The 22,678-nt window shown below is 43.8% G+C and overlaps 1 protein-coding gene across 4 annotated transcripts in view; it reads left to right on the forward strand.

Moving 5' to 3' along the window:
* Positions 1–2,401: 2,401 nt before the first annotated feature.
* LOC105486987 (UEV and lactate/malate dehyrogenase domains) overlaps positions 2,402–22,678 on the forward strand; it is a 72,249-nt gene continuing 51,972 nt past the window's right edge. For 2 of the 4 annotated variants that reach the window (XM_011750215.3, XM_071074980.1), the window contains exons 1-3: positions 2,402–2,530; positions 12,610–12,694; positions 21,888–21,953. In XM_011750215.3, coding sequence (XP_011748517.3) covers positions 2,489–2,530; positions 12,610–12,694; positions 21,888–21,953 — 193 coding nt within the window. In that variant the 5' untranslated portion in view covers positions 2,402–2,488. Of the gene's footprint in view, positions 2,554–12,609; positions 12,695–21,887; positions 21,954–22,678 lie in introns of all 4 variants that reach the window. The other 2 variants (XM_024794489.2, XM_011750216.3) reach the window with 2 other exon arrangements.

The following is a 22,678-nucleotide window of genomic DNA, read 5'->3' on the forward strand; positions in this document are numbered from 1 at the left end:
CCTGAGAAAGGAAGAGGCAGGCCCTGACATCTGAGAGCTGGTCTGACACAGCTAGACTTCAGGGTTGTTAGAAGCTGGACTGATGCTCACAGCTTGGCCCAGTTATTCTTCTGTGGCACATAATCTCACAGAACACCAACATGAGTGAGACAAGGTCAGTCAGACTAAAAAAGGTGAGACACAACGAGGCCATTTCAAAATTTTGTCTAAGAGACAAGAGAGCAAGGTCACTGCAAGCCATGAAATATAAAAATGTTCTTCTCTATTATGAGTGACTGCTGCTTCTTTACCAAGTATAGCTTTATCTTCATTCTAGTCTGTCCATCTTACAGACAATACTGATTCAGATACCTAGTCACAGAAACGTCCCTGCTTTCTGACAGCACCCAATCCAGGGTGAAGCCTGGCTTTCTTGAGCCCTCCCGCAAATCGCCCAAATTCTGTAATAGGTTCTCTCTCTCACCAAGCTGTCCCAATGGTTCTCCACAGCACCTGCTTCCTCACTGCAAGACCTATTAATAATGAACTCAACTTGTTTAAGTACAGGTGTGTTCCTGATGGTCTCTGGCTGGAGGGCAGGGACAGGCCAGAGTCCTTACAATTGTCTACAAAGCCCCACATGGTTCTTGGACTTCATCACCCATCAGAATCATCTGGAAGACTAGTTAGAAGAGAACTGCTGGTCCCCAACACCAGAGCCTGTGATTGAACAAAGCTGGGGTGAGGTCTTAGATTCTGCACTTCTTTTTTTTTTTTTTTTTTTTTTTTTTTTTTTTGAGACGGAGTCTGGCCCTGTCGCCCAAGCTGGAGTGCAGTGGCGCGATCTCGGCTCACTGCAAGCTCCGCCTCCTGGTTTCATGCCATCCTCCTGCCTCAGCCTCCTGAGTAGCTGGGACTACAGGCACCCGCCACCACGCCCGGCTAATTTTTTGTATTTTTAGTACAGGCGGGGTTTCACTGTGTTAGTCATGATGGTCTTGATCTTCTGACCTCGTGATCCGCCCGCCTCAGCCTCCCAAAGTGCTGGAATGACAGGCGTGAGCCACTGCGCCCAGCAGACTCTGCACTTCTAACAACTCCCCGCATCTGAGGCTGCAGGTCTGGAGATCACACTAAAAGACTCACTTCTCTAAACCATTTGTTCCTCCCTCTTGTTTCCCTGACTTAGCCTCCTTGTCTCTACTCCCGTCTTACTTCATTCTACTCCAGCCACACTGGCCTTCTTGCTGTGTTGAGCCTCCCTCTGCACATGCCTATCTTAGGCTTCTGCTTTGTCTGCACTCTGATTCATAACACTTACTCCCTCAACCCTCAGTGAGAACTACCCCAATGTCCTTACCCTTTTAAGAATTTATTCTCCACAACACATAATCAACCTTCTGACACGCTGAATAATTTACTTATTACATTTATTGTTTTGCTCTCCCTCTGCTAATAAAGGAATGACACCCTTAAGACAGCAGCTATCTGAGTGTATTTTGTTCACTGCTGTATCCTGAGACCTGGAAAAGTAGCTGGCAAGTAGTAGATGCTCAACAAATACTTTCTGAATCAATGTTCCTTCCAGCTTTTCAGCTGCTTCTCCTGAGTTAGGGCAGCGCTCCCTTCAGATCTTCCTATAAATACAATCTCCCTCCTATACGCCCAACCTCTTGACAATTACAATATCCAGCTCCTGACTTTTCGCTTCAGCGGCTCACGCCTGGGATACAGGGAAGGTAAGTCAGTCACGGGTCAAGGAGACCAAATAACACCAGAAAATTACTGTATCCTGCATCTCTTCTTCGCCCACCTTCTCCAAATGACCTTATTCACCCACCTCCCTCCTCTCTTGTTTTCCAACTTTTTCGTTCACCTGGCTGTCTCCTCTCTCTGACCACCAACATTGTTATGGCACCCCTAAAAAAATTAAAAAGTAACCCCTCGCCCCGTGCTGCGCCACCCTCATGCTGGGGCTCCGCTTCTCCGACAAGGATCCTCCTGACTTTGTTTCTCCTTTCTACTCCCTGAAATTTTGCTTCTGAAATTCCATTACCGCCTCCTTCCTAAATTCAACCGCAATTTTAGGTCTTGCTCTTTCCTGATACACTGCGGAATTTAACACATCTGTCTGGAAACTCTTCAAGAACACCGCGTGTTGCTTCTACCTCCTTTATAGATTCTACTCCGGTCCTTCCTAGTCTTCCCTTCATAAGTGTCCTCAAGTTTCCTTCCAGGAAGATGGGTCGTGGTTTCCTTGACGCCAACGCGTTTCTGGCCGTGCCCTCGTCACTTGCCCACTCCGGGGTCAAGAACCAGGTACCTCGGATTCCGGACGCAGCCGCGGCTGAACCCGGTGCTTTGAATGCGGGTGGAGTTTTCAGTCTGGAAAGAGGCGGGGCCTTGGACCGCCCGGAAGTTTGGTCCTCAGCGGCTTCCGTCCTGCAGCAAGTCCGGAACAAGGCCAGGAGGCTGGGGTCGTGGGACCTGGCTCGGGACCGGGCTGGAGATGGAGTTCGACTGCGAGGGCCTGAGACGGCTGCTTGGCAAGGTGCGGGCAGTCCGCAGGGCCAGGTCTGGGTCCTCAGGGTCTTGGGGGGGGGGGTTCCTCTGCCTTTGGCCAGATTGCCTCCGTTTTGCGTTTCCCGGCTTGTAGTGGGGCTTGGAGCGGGGGCAGCTGGCTATGGGGAGCGGCCCCAGGGTGGCTGAGGGGACCTGGATTCTGATTTCTCCCGCAACTCCGAGGTTTCCCAACCTCCACCTGGTGCGAGCCCTCCTCATACCCCCAGCTTCACTGACCTCGAACAGCTCGCAGCACTCGCCTAACCACGCCTTTCTGTCTGCTGAAATGGTCTGTCTTTTTTTTCTTTTTTCTTGAATTGCAAAGCTCATCCTTTGTAAGACCCAACTCAGTCACTCCCTGGAAGATTGAATCAACCCTTCTGTTTTCAAAGATACCGATTATCACATTGTGGAGTAATTATGTATTTACAAACCTTACTCTTGCTGTGAGCCCCTTTGACTGCAAAGATTGTGCTTTTGTATTCCCTTCATCTAGCCACTGTGTTTGACAACAACATAAGTACTAAATAACTGTGCTGTGAATGAAAGAGCTGAGTAGATTTAGGGATGAAGACAGAGCTTGAAGGCCCTGGAGAGATCTTAATGTTGGAAGGTTGGGGAGTAGGCGGGCCGACCTAGAAATCTGACCTTTATTTCCGAGACCTGACTAACCTGAGTTCCCGGTGTACAATCTGAGGAAATCCCCACCAATTTTCTAGTTAAGAAAACTAGTTTCCACCAGTTTCCTAGTTAAGGTTTTTTTTTTCTTTGACAGAGTCTTGCTCTGTCGCCCAGGCTGGAGTGCAGTGGCGCGATCTCGGCTCACTGCAACCTCCACCTCCTGGTTTCAAGCCGATTCTCGTGCCTCAGCCTCCCAAGTAGCTGAGACTACAGTCGCGCGCCACCATGCCTGGCTAATTTTTGTATTTTAGTAGAGATGGGTTTTCACCATGTTGGCCAGTCTGTTCTTGAACTCCTGACCTCAAGTAATCCACCCGCCTGAGCCTCCCAAAGTGGTGGAATTACAGGTATGAACCACCGTACCCGGCCTTAAGTGATTCACCCGGCCTTAAGTGATTCTTAATGCGTCTTAAGACTTTCTAATGCGGAAACCATAGTTTATGCCATTTTTGTTATACTTGCTTCTTTCCTTGTTGGGGCAGTTTACATATCCGTGGGAGGTTTTGAAGCCTTACGATTGAAATTGTTTATGTAAGGGACTTGAATGAATTTATCTACTGCGACAGGTGCAGATCTTGTAGGAAGAGAAGTATCATAATGCTTAGGATTACTACGCTTTCTGTCTCCTCTTCAGAGCACATGAAATTAAAAGAACCATTCAAGGTTTAATGTGCAGAGGATGATGGATTGTCCGATGAGAAGAATTGTTCAAGTTAAGATTCAAGCATAGAGCATATTTTTGGTGGAACTGGAATGAAGGAAAAGAAGAGAGACAATGGTTTTTTCAAGGGTGAGAGTAGAATAGTATTTTCTTTTTTCCGTCAGTGCATAGCATAGAGTCTGGCACATAGATAACTTATTGTTATTATTATTATTATTATTATTATTATTCATTTTGAGACGGAGTCTCGCTCTGTCAGCCAGGCTGGAGTGCAGTGGCGCGATCTCTGCTCACTGCAATCCCCGCCTTCTGGGTTCAAGCGATTCTCCTGCCTTAGCCTCCCGAGTAGCTGGAACTACAGGCGCCTGCCACCACGCCTGGCTAATATTTTTTTGTATTTTTAGTAGAGATGAGGTTTCATCATATTGGCCAGGCTGGGATAGCTTATTATTAATAAGTATTTGTTTGCTGTATAAATTAAGGAAACCAATCAGAAACAAGTCAGTTCAGCAAATATTTGAGGTTCCCTGACCATTCATTGCAGTAGGCAAATAATATCATTTAATATCTGAAAATAGTTTTAGCCTGGGCACGGTTACTCATGCCTGTAGTCTTCGCTACTTCAGAGGCTAAGGCAGGAAAACAGCTTGAGCCCTGGAGTTTGAGTATGCAGAGAGCTATGATTGTGTCACTGCTTGCCAGCCTGGGAGACAGGATGAGAACCTGTCTCTAAAACATAGAAATAAATTTAAGGCCAGGCACGGTGGCTCATGCCTGTAATCCCAACACTTTGGGAGTCGGAGGCATGTGGATCACCTGAGGCCAGGAGTTCGAGATCAGCCTATCCAACATGGTGAAACCCCATCTCTACTAAAAATACAAAAAAATAAGCCAGGCATGGTGGCACGTGCCTGTAATCCCACCTACTTGGGAGGCTGAAGCAGGAGAATCGCTTGAACCTGGGAGGTGGAGGTTTCAGTAACCTCAGGTTGTGCCACTGCACTCCAGCCTGGGCAACAGAGGGAGACTCCATCTCAAAAAAATAAAAAATAAATGAATTTAAAATTTTTAAAAACTTAAGAAATAATTTTGTTGTGGAAAAATCGATGGAGAAATGATCAGTACATTAAAAAATTAAGCAACTATGGAGAAAGTAAAAAATCTTATTAAATAGATATCCCAGTTTCATAGATGTGAAGATTGTCAGTTCTCCCCAAATTGATCTATAGGGTCAATGCAGTTCTTGGAAACTTCAAACTGATTCTAAAATTCATTTAAAAGAGCCGAAGGCCAAGGATAACTTTGACATTGTTATGGAAAAAGAATAGATATGAGGGCTGGGCGTGGTGTGGCTCACGCCTGTAATCCCAACACTTGGGAGGCTGAGGTGGGTGGGTCACTTGAGGTCAGGAGTTCGAGACCAGCCTGGCCAACATGGTGAAATCTCCTCTCCACTAAAAAATATAAAAACTGGGCATGGTGGTGGGCACCTGTAGCCCCAGTCACTTGGGAGGCTGAGGCAGGAGAATCGCTTGAACCCAGGAGGCAGAGGTTGCAGTGAGCTGAGAATGCGCCAATGCGCCCCAGCCTGAGCCACAGAGCAATACTCTGTCTCAAAAAAAAAAAAAAATAAGAAGAAGAAAGAAAGAATAGATGATAGATTTGAGGACTTGCTCTACCAAATATCAGTACTGGCAAGTAAAATTTAGTGTGGCATTGGTGTGGAATAGACTAACCAGTGAAACAGACTAAAGGGCCTAGAATCATAGTCATACATGTTTGGAAATGCAATATAAAACAGAAGACATTGCAGATAACTCGCGAAAGGAGAATGCAGAGAAAAGTGAATATCCACATGGGAAAAATGAAATTGTACCTTGTATTCCTACCTTACGCCAAACATAAAAATTTCCAGTGGATTAAAGACCTAAATGTAAAAGACAACTTTAAAACCTAAAAATATAAATGGTATAGGCTCAGAATATGCAAACCGTTTTAAAATAATACACAAGTAAGAGACAAATTCAACTATATTAAAATTAAGAACAGAAGACACTGTGGAGAAGATGAAGAGGCAGCCAGGCGCAGTGGCTCACACCTGTAATCTCAGAACTTTGGGAGGCCAAGATAAGCAGATCTGTTGAGTCCAGTAGTTATGGCAAGACCCTATCTCAGTTTTTTAAAAAAGAAAGTGAAGAGGCAGGATACAAACTTAGAGAAGCTATCTGTAGCACACATAACTGACAAAGTTTTGATATCTAAAATATATAAAGCATGCCTACAAATCAATATTAAAACCAATAAATAGGCCAGGCATGGTGGCACACACCTGTAATCCCAGCACTATGGGAAGCTGAGACGGACAGATCACAAGGTCAGGAATTCGAGACCAGCCTGGCCAACATAATGAAACCCTGTCTCTACTAAAAATACAAAAATTAGCCGCCCATGGTGGCTTGTGCCTGTAGTCCCAGCTACTCGGGAGGCTGAGACAGGAGAATCACTTGAACCTGGGAGGTGGAGATTGTGGTGAGCCGAGATCGTGCCACTGCACTCCAGCCTGGGCAACAGAGTGAGACTCCATCTCAAAAAAACAGAAAACAAACAAACAAACAGTAAATAGAGAATTGGGCAAAAGATATAAATGAGCATATTTTTAAAAACAGGAACAAATCACTAATCACATTTCAATTGTTAGTAGCCACATGTGGTTTGTGGCTATCATATTGGACAATGTATGTATAGATTATTTCCATTATGGCAGAAAGCTTTGTCATACAGTTGTGTATCGTAAGTGGGTGGGTCAATTCACCAGTACTTATTATTCTTCAAAAAGTGTGTGCTTTTTCTTTTTTTTTTTTTTTTGAGACGGAGTCTCGCTCTGTCACCCAGGCTGGAGTGCAGTGGCCGGATCTCAGCTCACTGCAAGCTCCGCCTCCCGGGTTCACGCCATTCTCCTGCCTCAGCCTCCCGAGTAGCTGGGACTACAGGCGCCTGCCACCTCGCCCGGCTAAGTTTTTTGTATTTTTAGTAGAGATGGGGTTTCACTGTGTTACCCAGGATGGTCTCGATCTCCTGACCTCGTGATCCGCCCGTCTCGGCCTCCCAAAGTGCTGGGATTACAGGCTTGAGCCACCGCGCCCGGCGCTTTTTCTTTTTTTAAAAAAAGGTAGAGTCTTGCTCTGTCTTCCAGGCTGGAGTGCAATGGTACCATCATAGCTTACTGCAGCCTCAAACTCTTGGGCTCAAGTGATTCTCCTGCCTCAGCTTCTGGAGGTAGCTAGGACCACAGGCAGCATCACCACTTCTGGCCAATTTTTATTTTTATTTTTGTAGAGACAGTGTCTTGCTATGTTGCCCAGGCTGGTCTCGAACTGCTGACCTCAAGTGATCCTCCGTCCTGGACTGTCCAAAAAGCTGGGATTACAGATGTGAGCCACCATGCCCAGCCACATAAGTATATTCCTTCATTTATATTAAGTGTTACATTTAGAGAAATTACCTAGTTTCCTAATTCCTATTTTCTGCTCCACCAGCTGAGTTCTGTCGGAGAGGCAACTTAACCTAGATGTGCTCACTCATAAAATGGTAATACGGCAGTGGCTCACACCTGTAATCTCAACACTTTGGGAGGCTGAGGCGGGTGGATCACCTGAGGTCAGGAGTTCAAGATCAGCCTAACCAACATGGAGAAACCACGTCTCTACTAAAAATACAAAATTAGCTGGGTGTGGTGGTGCATACCTGTAATCCCAGCTACTTGGGAGGCTGAGGCAGGAGAATCACTTAAAGCTGGGAGGTGGAGGTTGCGGTAAGCCAAGATTGCGCCATTGCACTCCAGCCTGAGCAACAAGAGTGAAACTCTGTCTCAAAAAAAAAAATAAATAAATAAAAATACTGGACTTGTTCTATAAGATTCCTTCCTGCTAAAAATTTCTTTTAATAAATGATACTACAAAGTATTATTATTCTTCAGTGTGCCCTACATTTGAGCAAAGTCATATAAGAATACTCTTGAAATATCAGTCTTCTGGGCCAAGTGTGGTGGCTCATGCCTGTAATCCCAGCACTTTGGGAGGCCGAGGCAGGTGGATCACACGAGGTCAAGAGTTCGAGACCAGCCTCGCCAACATGATAAAACCCCATCTCCACTAAAAATACAAAAAAGCCAGACATGGTGGCTGGTGCCTGTAATCCCAGCTACTTGGGAGGCTCAGGCAGGAGAATTGCTTGAACCCGGGAGGCGGAGGTTGCAGTGAGCCAAAATAGCACCACTGCACTCCAGCCTGGGCAACAAGAGTGAAACTCAGTTAAAAAAAAAAAAAAGCATGATGGCTCACATCTGTAATCCCAGCACTTTGGGAGGCCAAGGCAGGTGGCTTACTTAAGCTCAGGAGTTCGAGACCAGCCTGGCCAACTTGGTGAAACCCAGTTTCTAGTAAAGATAAAAATTAGCCAGGTGCACACCTGTAATCCCAGCTACTCAGGAGGCTGAGGCAGGAGAATTGCTTGAACCCGGGAGATGGAGGTTACATTGAGCCGAGTTCATGCCATTGCACTCTACTCTGGGTGACAGGGTGAGACTGCCTCTCAGAAAAAAGAGAAAAGAAATATCAGTCTTCTGAATATACTGTAGTACAGCAGGCAAATTTAAAATTTTATTAAACTCAATTTTTCAGTCTTAATAATTTTTATAACCATGTTTAGAATCTCTTGGACCACTTTCTTCTTTAGTGAAGTACTTGTACCCTTTAAGCACATGGCACTGCTTGAGGCACATTTCTTGAGAGAATGTTATGCAGAATTTTCAGTGGTGAGGACCAGTATGAAATCTGTCTTAATATTACACTAAGAAGATACGCTGTTTAATATGTAGTGAAAATAAGGCTGGGTGTGGTGGCTCACACCTGTAATCCCAGCACTTTGGGAGGGTGAAGCAGGTAGATCCCTTGAGCCCAAGAGTTCAAGACCAGCCTTGGCAACATGGTGAAACCCCGTCTCTATGAAAAATACCAAAAAATTATCCAGCCATGGTGGCACGCACCTGATTGTGCCACTGCACTCCAGCCTGGGTGACATAGTGAGACCCTGTCTCAAAAAAAAAAAAAAAAAAGTTAATATTTTCCTTGGGACAGATAAAATAGGTCCTTTTTGGCAAGGTAGGGGGGTGTCAAAACAAAACAGCAAATGAAATATTTAATAGTAACATTTGGGTTTTTAAGTCCCGAGAAGAGTGCTTTTGCTGGCTTTGAGAAACTTGTGTAGCAGTTTTGCAATTAAATCAATTCTAGTGTAGCCTTATATAGCTATTAATAATCATGTTCTCCAGTGATTTTAAGGATGTGAAAAATAGTGGAAAATGAAGCAAATTATATTTGTTGATAATATGTATATTCCAGGTGACAACAATGCAGCCTTTTGTACATTTGTGTAGTGTTTGGAGTTGAGGTGACTTCATTCAGTTTTGTTTACACTGAATCATGGGCACTGAATCTAGGACTCACTTTGCCCAGCAGACTAAACAAGTCTGTTTTAGTTAATGCTAATCATTTCTTAGTTTTGATGCTCAATGCTGTGGATCATATTTACTTTCTATGTCTACTCTACTCATATAAATCTGCCTATTTCCTAACTCCTATCCAAAAAAACATTATCAAAGGCACACCCTGTACTAAGTACTGTGAAGAGATAGAACAATGAGTGAAAGACGATTCCTGCTCTCGAGTTGTTTATAGTCAGACTTCTCTTCTAGCAAATTCTTCCCCATCTTAGAATGACCTTCCCTTTTCCCCCTAATTTTCTTTTTTTTTTGAGACAGAGTCTGGCTCTGTCGCTAGAGTGCAGCGAGGTGATCCCAGCTCACTGCAACTTCCACCTCCCCGGTTCAAGTGATTCTCCTGCCTCAGCCTCCCGAGTAGCTGGGATTATAGGTGCATGCCACCACGCCTGGCTAATTTTTGTATTTTTCGTTGAGACAGGATTTCACCATGTTGGCCAGTCTGTTCTCGAACTCCTGACTTCAAGTGATTTGCCTGCCTTGGCCTCCCAGTGTGCTGGGATTACAGGCTTAACCACTAATTTTCTATACCATTCTAGATTCTAGGCTGAAATGTAGATTCAACTTCTCCAGAGGCCTTTCTGTAACTTAGATGTTCTTTGTGTCAATTTGTAGTTTCCTGCCTGTACTTACTGTTGTATACATATTTTGTTTATTATCTCACTTTTACATATGTTAATTGTAAGACCTTCATACACACCTGTTGAAGTTGGTAGGCAGTAGAGCTATATCTTTTTTTTCTTTTTTTTTTTTTTGAGTTGGAGTTTCGCTCTTGTTGCCCAGGCTGGAGTGCAATGGCACGATCTTGGCTCACTGCAACCTCCACCTCCTGGGTTTAAGCTGTTCTCCTGCCTTAGCCTCGCAAGTAGCTGGGATTACAGGCATCTGCCACCACACCCAGCTAATTTTGTATTTTTAGTGGAGATGGGGTTTCACCATGTTGGTCAGGCTAGTCTCGAACTCCTGACTTCAGGTGATCCACCCACCTTAGCCTCGCAAAGTGCTGGCATTACAGGCATGAGCCACCGCGCCCGGCAAGCTGTATCTTTTTTGCGGGCAAACAACTTAAGGCTCTGAGAGAGGAAACAGGATCCACTAGCAATCCTCTTCCATTTTCTCCCAAACTCCCACAATCCTAGGTATCCACCAGTCTACTTTGTGTTTCTATGTATTTGCCAGTTCTGGATATTGCATATACATGGAATCATAAAATAGGTAGCCTCTGTGTCTCATTTCTTTTATTTTTAATTTTTCTTTTTTTTTTCTGGGAAGCACAGTCTCTGGCCAAGACCAAAGGCAGGCACTTCCTGTGTCTATTTTCTTTCACTTAGCATAGCATTTTTAAGGTTCATCCATGTTGTAGCATGTATTAGCACTTTATTCCTTTTTGTGGTTGAATATTTCATTTTATGGATATGCCACATTTTATTTATCCATTCATTAGTTAATGGACATTTGGACTGTTTTCACTTTTTGGCTAGTATTAATAATGCTGGTATGAACAGTCGTATACAAGATACCTGTTTTCATTTTTCTTGGGTGTATACCAAGAAGTGGAATTGCTCAGTCATGTGGTAACCCTGACTCTGTGTTGAATCTTTTGAAGAACTACCAGGCTGTTTCCCAAAGCAGCTGCATCATTTTGCCACTGGCAGTGGTATATGTGTGAGAGTTCTGATTTCTTTTTTTTCTTTTTTTTTTTTTAATTTTGTTTTCTTTTTTATTTTTATTTTTTATTTTTTGAGAGTTCTGATTTCTTTACATCCTCTCCAACACTTGTTATTTTCTCCTTTTGGTTATAGCCTGTCTTTTGATTATAGTATGAATCCACCAGCTGTTTTGTTCTTTTTCCTGATTGTTTTGGCTATTCTGGGTCCCTTGAATTTCCATATGAATTTTAGAGTCTGTACATCTTTGGCAAAAAAAAAAAAAAAAAAAAAAAAGTGCAGCTGGGCTTTTGATAGGGACTGTGTTGAATCTGTTGAGGAAAATTGTCATCTTAACAATACTATCTTCAAATCCATGAACAAGGGATGCTTTCCATTTACTTTGCTCTATTTTATTTTTTTCAACAATGTTCTGTAGTTTTCAGAGTCGAAGTTTTGTACCTTTTTACATTTATTCCTAAATATTTTATTCTTTTTGGTGCCATTGTAAAAGGAACTGTTGTCTCAAATACATTTTCAGAATGGTAAACTCTTAATATACTTATTTTCTTTCATTTAAACCTCAACGCAGCGTAAGAGTTAGGTATGATTTATTTTTGTAGATGAGAAAATAAGCTTAAATAATTTAAATGATTTTGCCCCCAAGACAACCAAGTTAGTATCTCTGAGAAGACATCTGGATAAATGAAGAGGCAGTTCACACACCTGACTACAAAACCTTACATGATTTTGTTTTCCATTTGAAACCCAGCATGCAGTGCCAGGAAGGTGGGATGGGAAAGTCGAGGTGTCTCAAGTGAATAAGTCATGCCAAAAAGACAGTTGGATCTTGAATGGTGGTGAGAGGGGTGATTTCATTCTGCCTTCTCTCTCTGGAGGTGTTTGGAGGCAGTTTGATTTAGAGATTAAAGACCCTGGTCCTGGATTTGAGCTCCGGCTTCACTATTTAACTTGCTATCGAACTCAGCAAGTTACTCTGATTCTCTAGCTCTTGTTTTCTTCTGCTGCTCCTATAGAGCAGTTGTAAAGCCCTCCCTGCCTCCTAGGGGTGTTGTTAAAAAGATTAAATCAAATACCATTCATGTTTGTAAAGCTCAGAGCTCAGGGCCTAGTACACGGTAAATTGTCAGTTAAATGTTAACTGCAGGCCAGGCGTGGTGGCTCACTCCTGTAACCACAGCACTTTGGGAGGCCGAGGCGGGTGGATCAGGAAGTCAGGAGTTTGAGACCAGCCTGACCAACATGGCGAAACCCTGTCTCTACTAAAAGTACAAAAAATTAGCCAGGCGTGGTGGCGCATGCCTGTAATCCCAGCAACTCGGGAGGCTGAGGCAGGAGAATCGCTTAAACCCAGGAGATGGAGGTTGCAGTGAGCCGAGATCCCACCACTGCATTCCAACCTGGGCAACAGAGCGAGACTCTGTCTCAAAAAAAAAAAAGTTAACTGCAATTGTTCTTTTATAAGCTTTATTCTTACTACATGCTTATTTTTCTCTTTTCAGTACAAGTTCAGGGACCTAACTGTGGAAGAACTAAAGAATGTAAATGTATTTTTCCCACATTTCAAATATTCCATGGACACCTATGGTAAGAATCATATCCTCTAGTTTAAATGCTGCATTATTTGAACTACTAATTTTTGGTCCTAAAGAGCTGCAAAATTGTAATTTCTTGTTTTCTCTTTTATCCTCTGATTTTCAGCTATACTTTATAAACTGCAATTTCTGAGAAAGCTTAAATTAATACAGTGTATCTTGTATTAGTTTTCTATTGCTACTGTAACAAACTACCACAAACTTAGTGGCTTTAAAAAACACACATTTACTATGTTACAATTCTGTAGGGCAAGAAGTCCAACAAAAATTTCTATAGCTTAGAAAGTGAACTAGAGGTTTGACTTGGCTAAAATCCAGCTGTGAGCTGCCTTTGTTTCTGGAGGCTCTAGGAGATAATCTGTTTCCTTGCCTTTTTCAGTTTCTAGAGGTCACCCACATTCCTGGGCTCTTGGTCTCCTTTCTGCGTCTTCAAAGCCAGCAGTGTTGCATGTCTCTAACCATTCTTCTGGAGTCAAATCACCCTCTGACCACAGCTGGGAAAGATTCTCTGCCTTTTTTTTTTTTTTTTTTTGAGACAGAGTCTCGCTCTGTCGCCCAGGCTCGAGTGCAGTGGCGCAGTCTCAGCTTACTGCAAGCTCCGCCTCCCGGGTTCACGCCATTCTCCTGCCTCAGCCTCCTGAGTAGCTGGGACTACAGGTGCCCACCACCATGCCCAGCTAATTTTTGTATATTTAGTAGAGACGGGGTTTCACCTTGTTGGCCAGGATGGTCTCAATCTCCTGACCTCGTGATCCGCCGGCCTCAGCCTCCCAAAGTGCTGGGATTACAGGTGTGAGCCACCACACTCGGCCAGATTCTCTACTTTTAAGGACCAATGTGATTAGATTAGACCCACCCCAGTAATACCAGATAATTTCTTCATCTCAGACTCCTTAATTTTTTTAAGGTTAGCCAAGTGATCAGAGTCACTAATCACATCTAAAAAGTCCCTTTGCCAAGTACGGTGACACATTCACAGGTTCCAAGGGTTGGATATGGACATCTTTGGAGGACCTTATTCCGCCTATCATATATATGGTTGATTCTAAATTATTAACAGTTTTAGTTATCTTGTTCACTTAATAGTAAGAATTTAGTTATCTAAGAAATATTTTACTTTATTCTTTTTTTTTTTTTGAGACAGAGTCTTGCTCTGTTGTCCAGGCTGGAGTGCAGTGGCACGATCTCAGCTCACTACAACCTCTGCCTCCTAGGTTCAAGCAATTCTCCTGCCTCAGCCTTCCAAGTAGCTGGGATTACTGACATGCACCACCACTCCTGGCTTGGCCAGGCTGGTCTCAAACTCCTGACCTCAGGATGATCCTCCTGCCTCTGCCTCCCAAAGTGTTGGGATTACAGTTGTGAGCCACCCCTCCCAGTCTATTAGCTTTCAAAAATTTCTGACTACAGCCTGCAGTTGGAAGTATATTTTATATCGTGATCCCATATGCACATAACTAAATACTGTGTCCACTTTGACATTTTCTGTTCCATCCCATTTTTAAAATTTTAATTAAATTAATTAATTAATTAATTTTGAGATAGAGCTTCGCTCTGTTGCCCAGGCTGGAGTGCAGGGGTGTGATCCTGGCTTACTGCAACCTCTGCCTCATGGGTTGAAGCAATTCTCCTGCCTCAGCCTCCTAGTAGCTGGAATTACAGATGCGTGCCACCATGCCCAGATAATTTTTTTTTTTTTTTTTTTTTTTTTTGAGACGGAGTCTCGCTCTGCCGCCCAGGCTGGAGTGCAGTGGCCGGATCTCAGCTCACTGCAAGCTCCGCCTCCCGGGTTTACGCCATTCTCCTGCCTCAGCCTCCCGAGTAGCTGGGACTACAGGCGCCCGCCACCTCGCCCGGCTAGTTTTTTGTATTTTTTTTAGTAGAGACGGGGTTTCACCATGTTAGCCAGGATGGTCTCAATCTCCCGACCTCGTGATCCGCCCGTCTCGGCCTCCCAAAGTGCTGGGATTACAGGCTTGAGCCACCGCGCCCGGCCGATAATTTTTATATTTTTAGTAAAGTTGGGGTTTTGCTATGTTGTCCAGGCTGGTCTCGATATCCTGGCCTTAAGTGATCTGCTCGCCTTGGCCTCCCAAATTGTTGGGATTACAAGTGTGAGCCACTGTGCCCGGCCCCATTTTATTCCACTTAAAAATAAATGCTGAACTAGCGCAGGAACAGAAAACCAAATACCGCATGTTCTCACTTATAAGTGGGAGCTAGGCAGGGCACAGTGGCTCACGTCTGTAATCCCAGCACTTTGGGAGGCTGACACAGGTAGATCACACCGTCAGGAGATCGAGACCATCCTGACCAACACGGTGAAACCCTGACTCTACTAAAATACAAAAAAATTAGCCAGGTGTGGTGATGTGCACCTGTCGTCCCAGCTACTCAGAAGGCTGAGGCAGGGGAATTGCTTAAACCAAGGAGGCGGAGATTGCAGTGAGGTGAGATTGTGCCACTGCACTCCAAGCCTGGCAACAGAGTGAGACTCTGTCTCAATAAATAAATAAATAAATAAATGGAAGCTAAATGATGAGAACTCATAAACACAAAGAAGGAAACAAGAGACTAGGGTCTACTTGAGGATGGAACATGGGAGGGGAGAAAAGAGTAGAAAAGATAACTTGGAAACTGGGCCTCATACTTAGGTGATGAAATAAATCTGCACAACAAATCCCCACAACATGAGTTTACCTATGTAACAAACCTTCACATGTACCCCCAAACCTAAAATACAAGTTGTTTTAAAAATTATGTATCATATTAATAAAGTAAACATGCCAAAATAAATAAATAAATACAAATGCTTGTTAAAATTCAGGACCCAAGAATTAGTCAAAATTCACATTTTCAAAAACTGCTTTATTCTGCATGTGTATGTTTTAAATTTCAGTTAGATTAAGAAAATGTTCAGATAAATTCAGATTATATAAATTCAGATTTATATAATAGACATCTTGAGGAGTTATTGAAGTGTTTTGTTTTTGCTTTTTTTTTTTGAGATGGAGTCTCACTCTGTTGCCTAGGCAGGAGTGCAGTGGCGCAATCTCGGCTCACTGCAACGTCCGCTTCCCGGGTTCAAGCGATTCTTCTGCCTCAGCCTCTCAAGTAGCTGGGACTTCAGGTGCATGCCACCACACCCGGCTAACATTTTGTGTTTTTAGTAGAGATAGAGTTTCACCGTGTTAGCCAGGATGGTCTTGATCTCCTGACCTCATCATGATCCGCATGCCTCGGCCTCCCAAAGTGCTGGAGTTACAGGTGTGAGCCACCGCACCTGGCGTATTGAAGTATTGATTAGCACAATAGCATAGGCTTACATATGTGGCACATAATTGTGTATGTGGAAGAAATTATTAGATTCTAGGCTGGGCAAGGTGGCTCACACCTGTAATCCCAGCACTATGGAAGGCCAAGGCAGGTGGATCACTTGAGGCCAGGAGTTTGAGAACAGCCTGGCCAACATGATGAAACCCTGTTTCTACTAAAAATACAAAAAAATAGCTCGGTATGGTGCCATGCACCTGTAATCCCAGCTTCTCAGGAGGCTGAGGCAGGAGAATTGCTTGAACCGGGAGGCGGAGGTTGCAGTAAGCCGAGATTGGTCCACCGCACTCCAGCATGGGCAACCAAGTGAGACCCTCTCTCTCAAAAAAAAAGAAATTATTAGATTCTGATTCATCAGTGACTGGTCTCTTGATTAGCACCTAGTTATTTGGTGCTATGTAAGTGCCTGGAATGAGGGATATAATAGCTACTGTTTATTGAATGCCAGATATTCTTCCAAATGTTTTATCTACATCATCATTATTATTATTATTTTTGATACAGAGTCTTGCTCTGTTACCCAGGCTGGAGTGCAGTGGCGTAATCTCGGCTCACTGCAACCTCCACCTCCTGGGTTCAAGTGATTCTGCTATCTCAGCCTCCTGAGTAGTGAAGGGGTGGCCTGCCCCTCCACACCTGTGGGCATTTCTCATTAGGTGGAACGAGAGACTTGAGAAAAGAAATGAGACACAGAGACAAAACATAGAGAAAGAAAAAGTGGGCCCAGGGGACCGGCGCTCAGCATACAGAGGACCCACGCCGGCACCACGTCTCTGAGTTCCCTCAGTATTTATTGATCATTATCTTTACCATCTTAGAAAAAGGGAAGTGGCAGGATAATAGGATCATTGTAGGGAGAAGGTCAGCAGTAAGACATATGAATAAAGATCTCTGTGACATAAGTTTAAGGAAAAGTGCTGTGCCTTGATATGCATATGCAAACATCTCCATAAACCTTTTTAGTGCATAAAGAGCAGCATTGCCGCCAGCGCGTGCCACCTTCAGCCCTTAGGTGGTTTTCTCCTTTCTCAGTAAACAGAACATACAATCGGGTTTTACACCGAGATGTTCTCCACCCAGGGACGGGCAGGAGACAGATGCTTTTCTCTATCTCAACTGCCAAAAGGCCTTCTTTCCTCTTGTACTAGTCTTCCTCAGCACAGACCCTTCACGGGTGTCAGACTGGGGGACGATCAGGTCTTTCCCTTGCCACGAGGGCATATTTCAGACTGTCACGTGGGGAGAAACCTTAGACAATACCTAGCTTTCCTAGGCAGAGGTCCCTGTGACCTTTGGCAGTGTACGTGTCCCTAGGTACTTGAGATTAAGAGAATGGTGATGACTTTTCACAAGCATACTGCCTTCAGGCACTTGTTCAACAAAGCACACCCTGCACAGCCCCAAATCCGTTAAACCTTGAGTCACCACAGCACATGTCTCTTGCAAGGACAAGGTTGGGGGTAGGTCACAGATTAACAGCATCTCAAATACAGAACAAAATGGAGTCTCTTGTGTCTACTTCTTTCTATATAGACACAGTACCAGTCTGATCTCTCTTTCTTTTCCCCACAAGTAGCTGGGATTATAGGTGCCCACCGTGATGCCTGGTTCATTTTTGTATTTTCAGTAGAGACGGGGGTTTCACCATGTTGGCCAGACTGGTCTCGAACTCCTGACTTCAAGTGAGTCACCTGCCTCACCCTCCCAAAGTGCTGGGATTGCAGGTGTGAGTCACTGCGCCTGGCCTGTCTATATTATCTTAAATATTTTTTTTACAACCAAAGCTGTGTGGTATTATTGTCTTTATTTTGCAGATAAACTGAGACTCCAGGAGTTTAAATAGCTTGCTCAAGATTACACAGCTAGTAAGGGATGGAGTTGGGGTTTGTACTCATGTCTGTCTTGCACTCTGTTGTCTCTTTCCTCTATTTTTTTTTTTTTTTTTTTTTTTTGAGACGGAGTTTTGCTCCTGTTGCCCAGGCTGGAGTACAGTGGCGCCATCTTGGCTCACTGCAACCTCCACCTCCCGGGTTCAAGCAGTTCTCCTGTCTCAGCCTCCTGAGTAGCTGGGATTATAGGCTTGCACCCCCAAGCCCAGCTAATTTTTTGTATTTTTAGTAGAGACAGGGTTTCACCATGTTGGCCAGGCTCGTCTCCAACTCCTGACCTCAAGTGATCCGCCCGCCTCAGCCTCCCAGTGTTGCGAATACAGGCGTGAGCCACTGCGCCTGGCCTTCTTTCCCCTTTCTAACAGGTTATCAAATCTATTTAGAATTTTTGCTTACTCTTATACAATGTCTTTCTTCACCATATAGTTTGATGCTTTATTGTGTCAATTACTTCTGATTCTCATTTCCCTGTCTAGAGAAAGCTCTAATGCCATTAAACCCTCAAATTATAGGATTAATATTGTCAATGTACATTTTTTATTGAAGACAATGACAGTAACGCATCACAGTCACTTCTATTTTGGCTTTTTAAATATTTTGCGTAGACAATGAATATTCATACTAGTAGTTTCTCTACCCTATTTCTAGGTGGTTCTATGTCCTTGAGTAACAAACCCTATTCCACTCCTGTTTCTATTTAGTTTTTGCTAGTGGTCCCTTCATTCATTGTTACCTTTCCTTCATGTAATTCAAGGTAAACACTTATACTGACGTATACTCTTGGCCCTTGGGTTTTCTGTATCAGCCTGTGCTGTGGTCTGAATGTTTGTGTCCCTGCAAGTTCATATGCTGAAATCCTAACCCACAAGGTGATGGTATTAGGAGGGGGGCCTTTGGGCCCTCATGAATGAGACTGGTGTCTTCATAAAAGAGCCCATGGCCGGGCGCAGTGACTCACATCTGTAATCGCAGCACTTTGGGAGGCCGAGGTGGGTGTATCAATTGAGATCAGGAGTTCGAGACCAGACTGGCCAACATAGTGAAACCCTATCTCTACTAAAAATACAAGAAAATTAGCCAGGCATGGTGGTGGGTGCCTGTAATCCCAACTACTAGGGAGGCTGACGCAGGAGAATTGCTTGAACCTGGGAGGCGGAGGTTGCAGTAAGCTGAGATTGTTCCACTGCACTCCAGCCTGCCTGGGCAACACAGCGAGACTCCATTAAACAAAAAAAAAGCCCTGAGAGAGACTCCTTGCTTCGTCCACCTCGCCCTTCCCACTATGTTAGGACACAACAAAAAGACAGCTGCATATATACCAGGAAGCAGGCCCTCACCAGACACCAAATCTGCTAGCACCTTGGCCTCAAACTTTCCAGCCTCTAGACTGTGACAAATAAATTTTGCTGTTTATAAGCCACCCAGTCAATGGTATTTTGTTACCGGAACGTGAATAGACTAACACAACCTGGTTTCCTCTTGCTGCTTTCTAATAGGTTATGAAATCTATTTAAAATTTGTTCTTCGTCTGCTCAAATAATATAGCTACTGAAGTACTAAAAGGACTGCACTCCAAGATAGTTTGATTGTTTGAGACCAGAGATAGTGTTTTCTGTACTCAATCCTGAGATTAGGGCATTGATTCTCTATCAGTGTGTCCCAGTTATTGATGGGAAAGTTGAAATTTCAGAGATATGAATGTTGACAAAAGGTTGAGAATAATGGAATTAGAGAAACCAAGGAAAGTAATTATTGATCTAACAGGTTGCTTTAGAAAGCAATGCTGGCAGTTTTTCTTCTGATTCTAAAAGTGACTATAAATGATTTTGTTACATGTGATAATTTTTTGTCCGTTTGTTTTTTGCGGGAGACTGGAGGTTGGTTGGTTTGTTTGAGACGTAGTCACTCTCTGTTGCCCAGGCTGAAGTGCAGTGGCATGATCTCAGTTCACTGCAGCCTCCCCCTCCTGGGTTCAAGCAGTTCTCATGCGTCAGCCTCTCCAGTAGCTGGAACTACAGGTGCATGCCACCATGCCCTGCTAATTTCTGTATTTTTAGTAGAGACGAGGTTTCACCATGTTGGCCACGCTGGTCTTGAACTCCTGACCTCAAGTGATCCACCCACTTCGGCCTCCCAAAGTGCTAGGATTACAGGCATGAGCCACTGTGCCAGACCTGGAATTTTACTGTTACTCAAATCAGTCTCCCTGAGCATTCTGAGATCAGTTTTTAATGACAGCTTGGTGGGTGGGGGAAGCCAGTGAGCCAGGAGTGCTGATTGGTTAGGTAGAAGATGAAATCATGGGAAGTTGAAGTTGTCCTCTTGCTCTAAGTCACTTCCCAGGTTGGGGTCACAAGATCAGATGAGCCAGTTTATCAATCTGGGTGGTGCCAGCTGATCCGTCAAGTGTACGGCCTGCAAAATAAGCGCTGATCTTAGGAGCAGTTTAGGGAGGACCAGAATCTTGTAAGCCTCCAAGTGCATGATTACTAAACCATAATTTTTATTTTATTTTACTTTATTTATTTTTCTGAGACAGAGTCTCACTGTGTTGCCCAGTCTGGAGTGCAGTGGCGCAATCTTGGCTCACTGCAACCTCTGCCTCCTGGCTTCAAGTTATTCTCCTGCCTCAGCCTCCCAAGCAGCTCAGACCCACCACACCCGGCTAATTTTTGTATTTTTGTAGAGATGGGGTTTCATCATGTTGCCCAAGCTGGTCTTGAACTTCTGACCTCAAGTAATCCACCTGCCTTGGCCTCCCAAAGTGCTGGGGTTACAGGTGTGAGCCACCATGCCCGGCCATAAACCATAATTTTTAATTTTGTGGCTAATTTGTTAGTCCTACAAGGGCAGTCTAGTCCCCAGGCAAGAAGGAAGTTTGTTTTGCGAAAGGGCTGTTATTGTCTTTGTTTTAAACTATAAATTATAAATTAAGTTCTTTCCAAAGTGAGTTCAGCCTATGCCCAGGAAAGAACAAGGACAGCTTAAAGTTTAGAAGGAAGATGGGGCCGGGCGCGGTGGCTCAAGCCTGTAATCCCAGCACTTTGGGAGGCCGAGACGGGCGGATCACGAGGTCAGGAGATCGAGACCATCCTGGCTAACACAGTGAAACCCCGTCTCTACTAAAAAAATACAAAAAACTAGCCGGGCGAGGTGGCGGGCGCCTGTAGTCCCAGCTACTCAGGAGGCTGAGGCAGGAGAATGGCGCAAACCCAGGAGGCGGAGCTTGCAGTGAGCTGAGATCCGGCCACTGCACTCCAGCCTGGGCGACAGAGCGAGACTCTGTCTCAAAAAAAAAAAAAAAGGAAGATGGAGTTGGTTAGGTTAGATCTCTTTCGCTGTCCAGTCATCGTTTTGCAAAGGCAATTTCAATCCTCCCTTTGGGTTTTTAAAACACCTTAATCTTAAGGTGTTGGCTAATGAAAATGGGAAAAGGCCGTCGATCACTCTGGCTTCTTCCTGCTGACAGGGGGCGTAGTGGAGGTAGGTGTTGACCCCGAGGTGAGAGGAGTAGAACCACTTTGCAACTGACATGTGACAATTATTTAATAATGGCCCCAAATATTATAGTACTTCTTAAAAGTTTTCACATTCTGTCATACGATCGTTATGACAACTTGGTAAGGCAGTCTTATTATCTTTATTTTATAAATGATGAAACTGAAGATCAAAGACGATTAAAGTCACCAAAAGTCACATTCCTCTAAGTGGGGAAGGTGGCCTTAGAACTTGGGGTTTCAATATCAAAGGCCTGTATTCTTTCAGCTACCGTTACTGCTTTCTAAGTAAACAACATCTAATCATTTCCTCTTGTTGACAGATTTACCGATTCCTAGATTATGTTTAGAGATTGTGTGTGTATTTGTGTGTGTATTCATGAGCACACACGTGCACACTTACATACTTTACTACAGTTCTTTCTCTTTCTGATTGCACATTTTGGGGCTTTTTTTTTTCTTCTAGTTTTTAAAGATAGTTCCCAGAAAGACCTGCTGAATTTTACTGGCACAATTCCTGTGATGTATCAGGGTAAGTGTGGAAGTTGAAAAAACGTGAGTTTTCTAAAAGACCAGTTCATTTAATAACTTACATTTGTATATGCCATAACATTCTTAAAGTATTGTTACAGATATATGACCTATACAGAACCTTACTGGATCTGTTCCAGTCAAGGAAAGCCTATATTAATGTCAACAAGTTCAGTTCAATTCAACAAATACTTATTGTCAACTGTGTGCCCACTGCTCTGGTAGGCTCCAGGGTACAAAGGAAAGCAAGACAGACATAGGCCTGCCCTTGGGGAGAGTTACTTTTTTCTTCTACATCTATATTTTGTTCCCCTCCTTTCCTCTCTATGTGATATAACATCATCTCCATTCCATAGGTGAAACTGAATCTTAGCCTGGTCTGATTTACCTAAGATCACACAGCTAGTGTTAGCCTGAAACTCAGACTCCAATAGGAAAGTTTTACAATACAAGAGGTCATGAAAGCTCAAAGAAAGGAACACATTTTAGAGTGACCTAGCAGTTTAAGATAGCTAAGTGTTTGCCCAAAAATAAAGGAAAACAAATCACTGACTTTTCTTATACTTAACTCTTCCCATGTTTCCAGACCTACTTCTCCTGTGTTCAACAAGGACTAACCTTTCAGATAAGAATCACAAGAGATTGCTTATGTATAGTATGATTTTAAGAACACCAGTGAATCTTTGTTTCCAAATATTTCTCTGAAGTGGTGCCTGAAGTTTCACT

This window comes from Macaca nemestrina, chromosome 12, assembly GCF_043159975.1.
Source record: "Macaca nemestrina isolate mMacNem1 chromosome 12, mMacNem.hap1, whole genome shotgun sequence".
Classification (NCBI taxonomy): domain Eukaryota; kingdom Metazoa; phylum Chordata; class Mammalia; order Primates; family Cercopithecidae; genus Macaca; species Macaca nemestrina.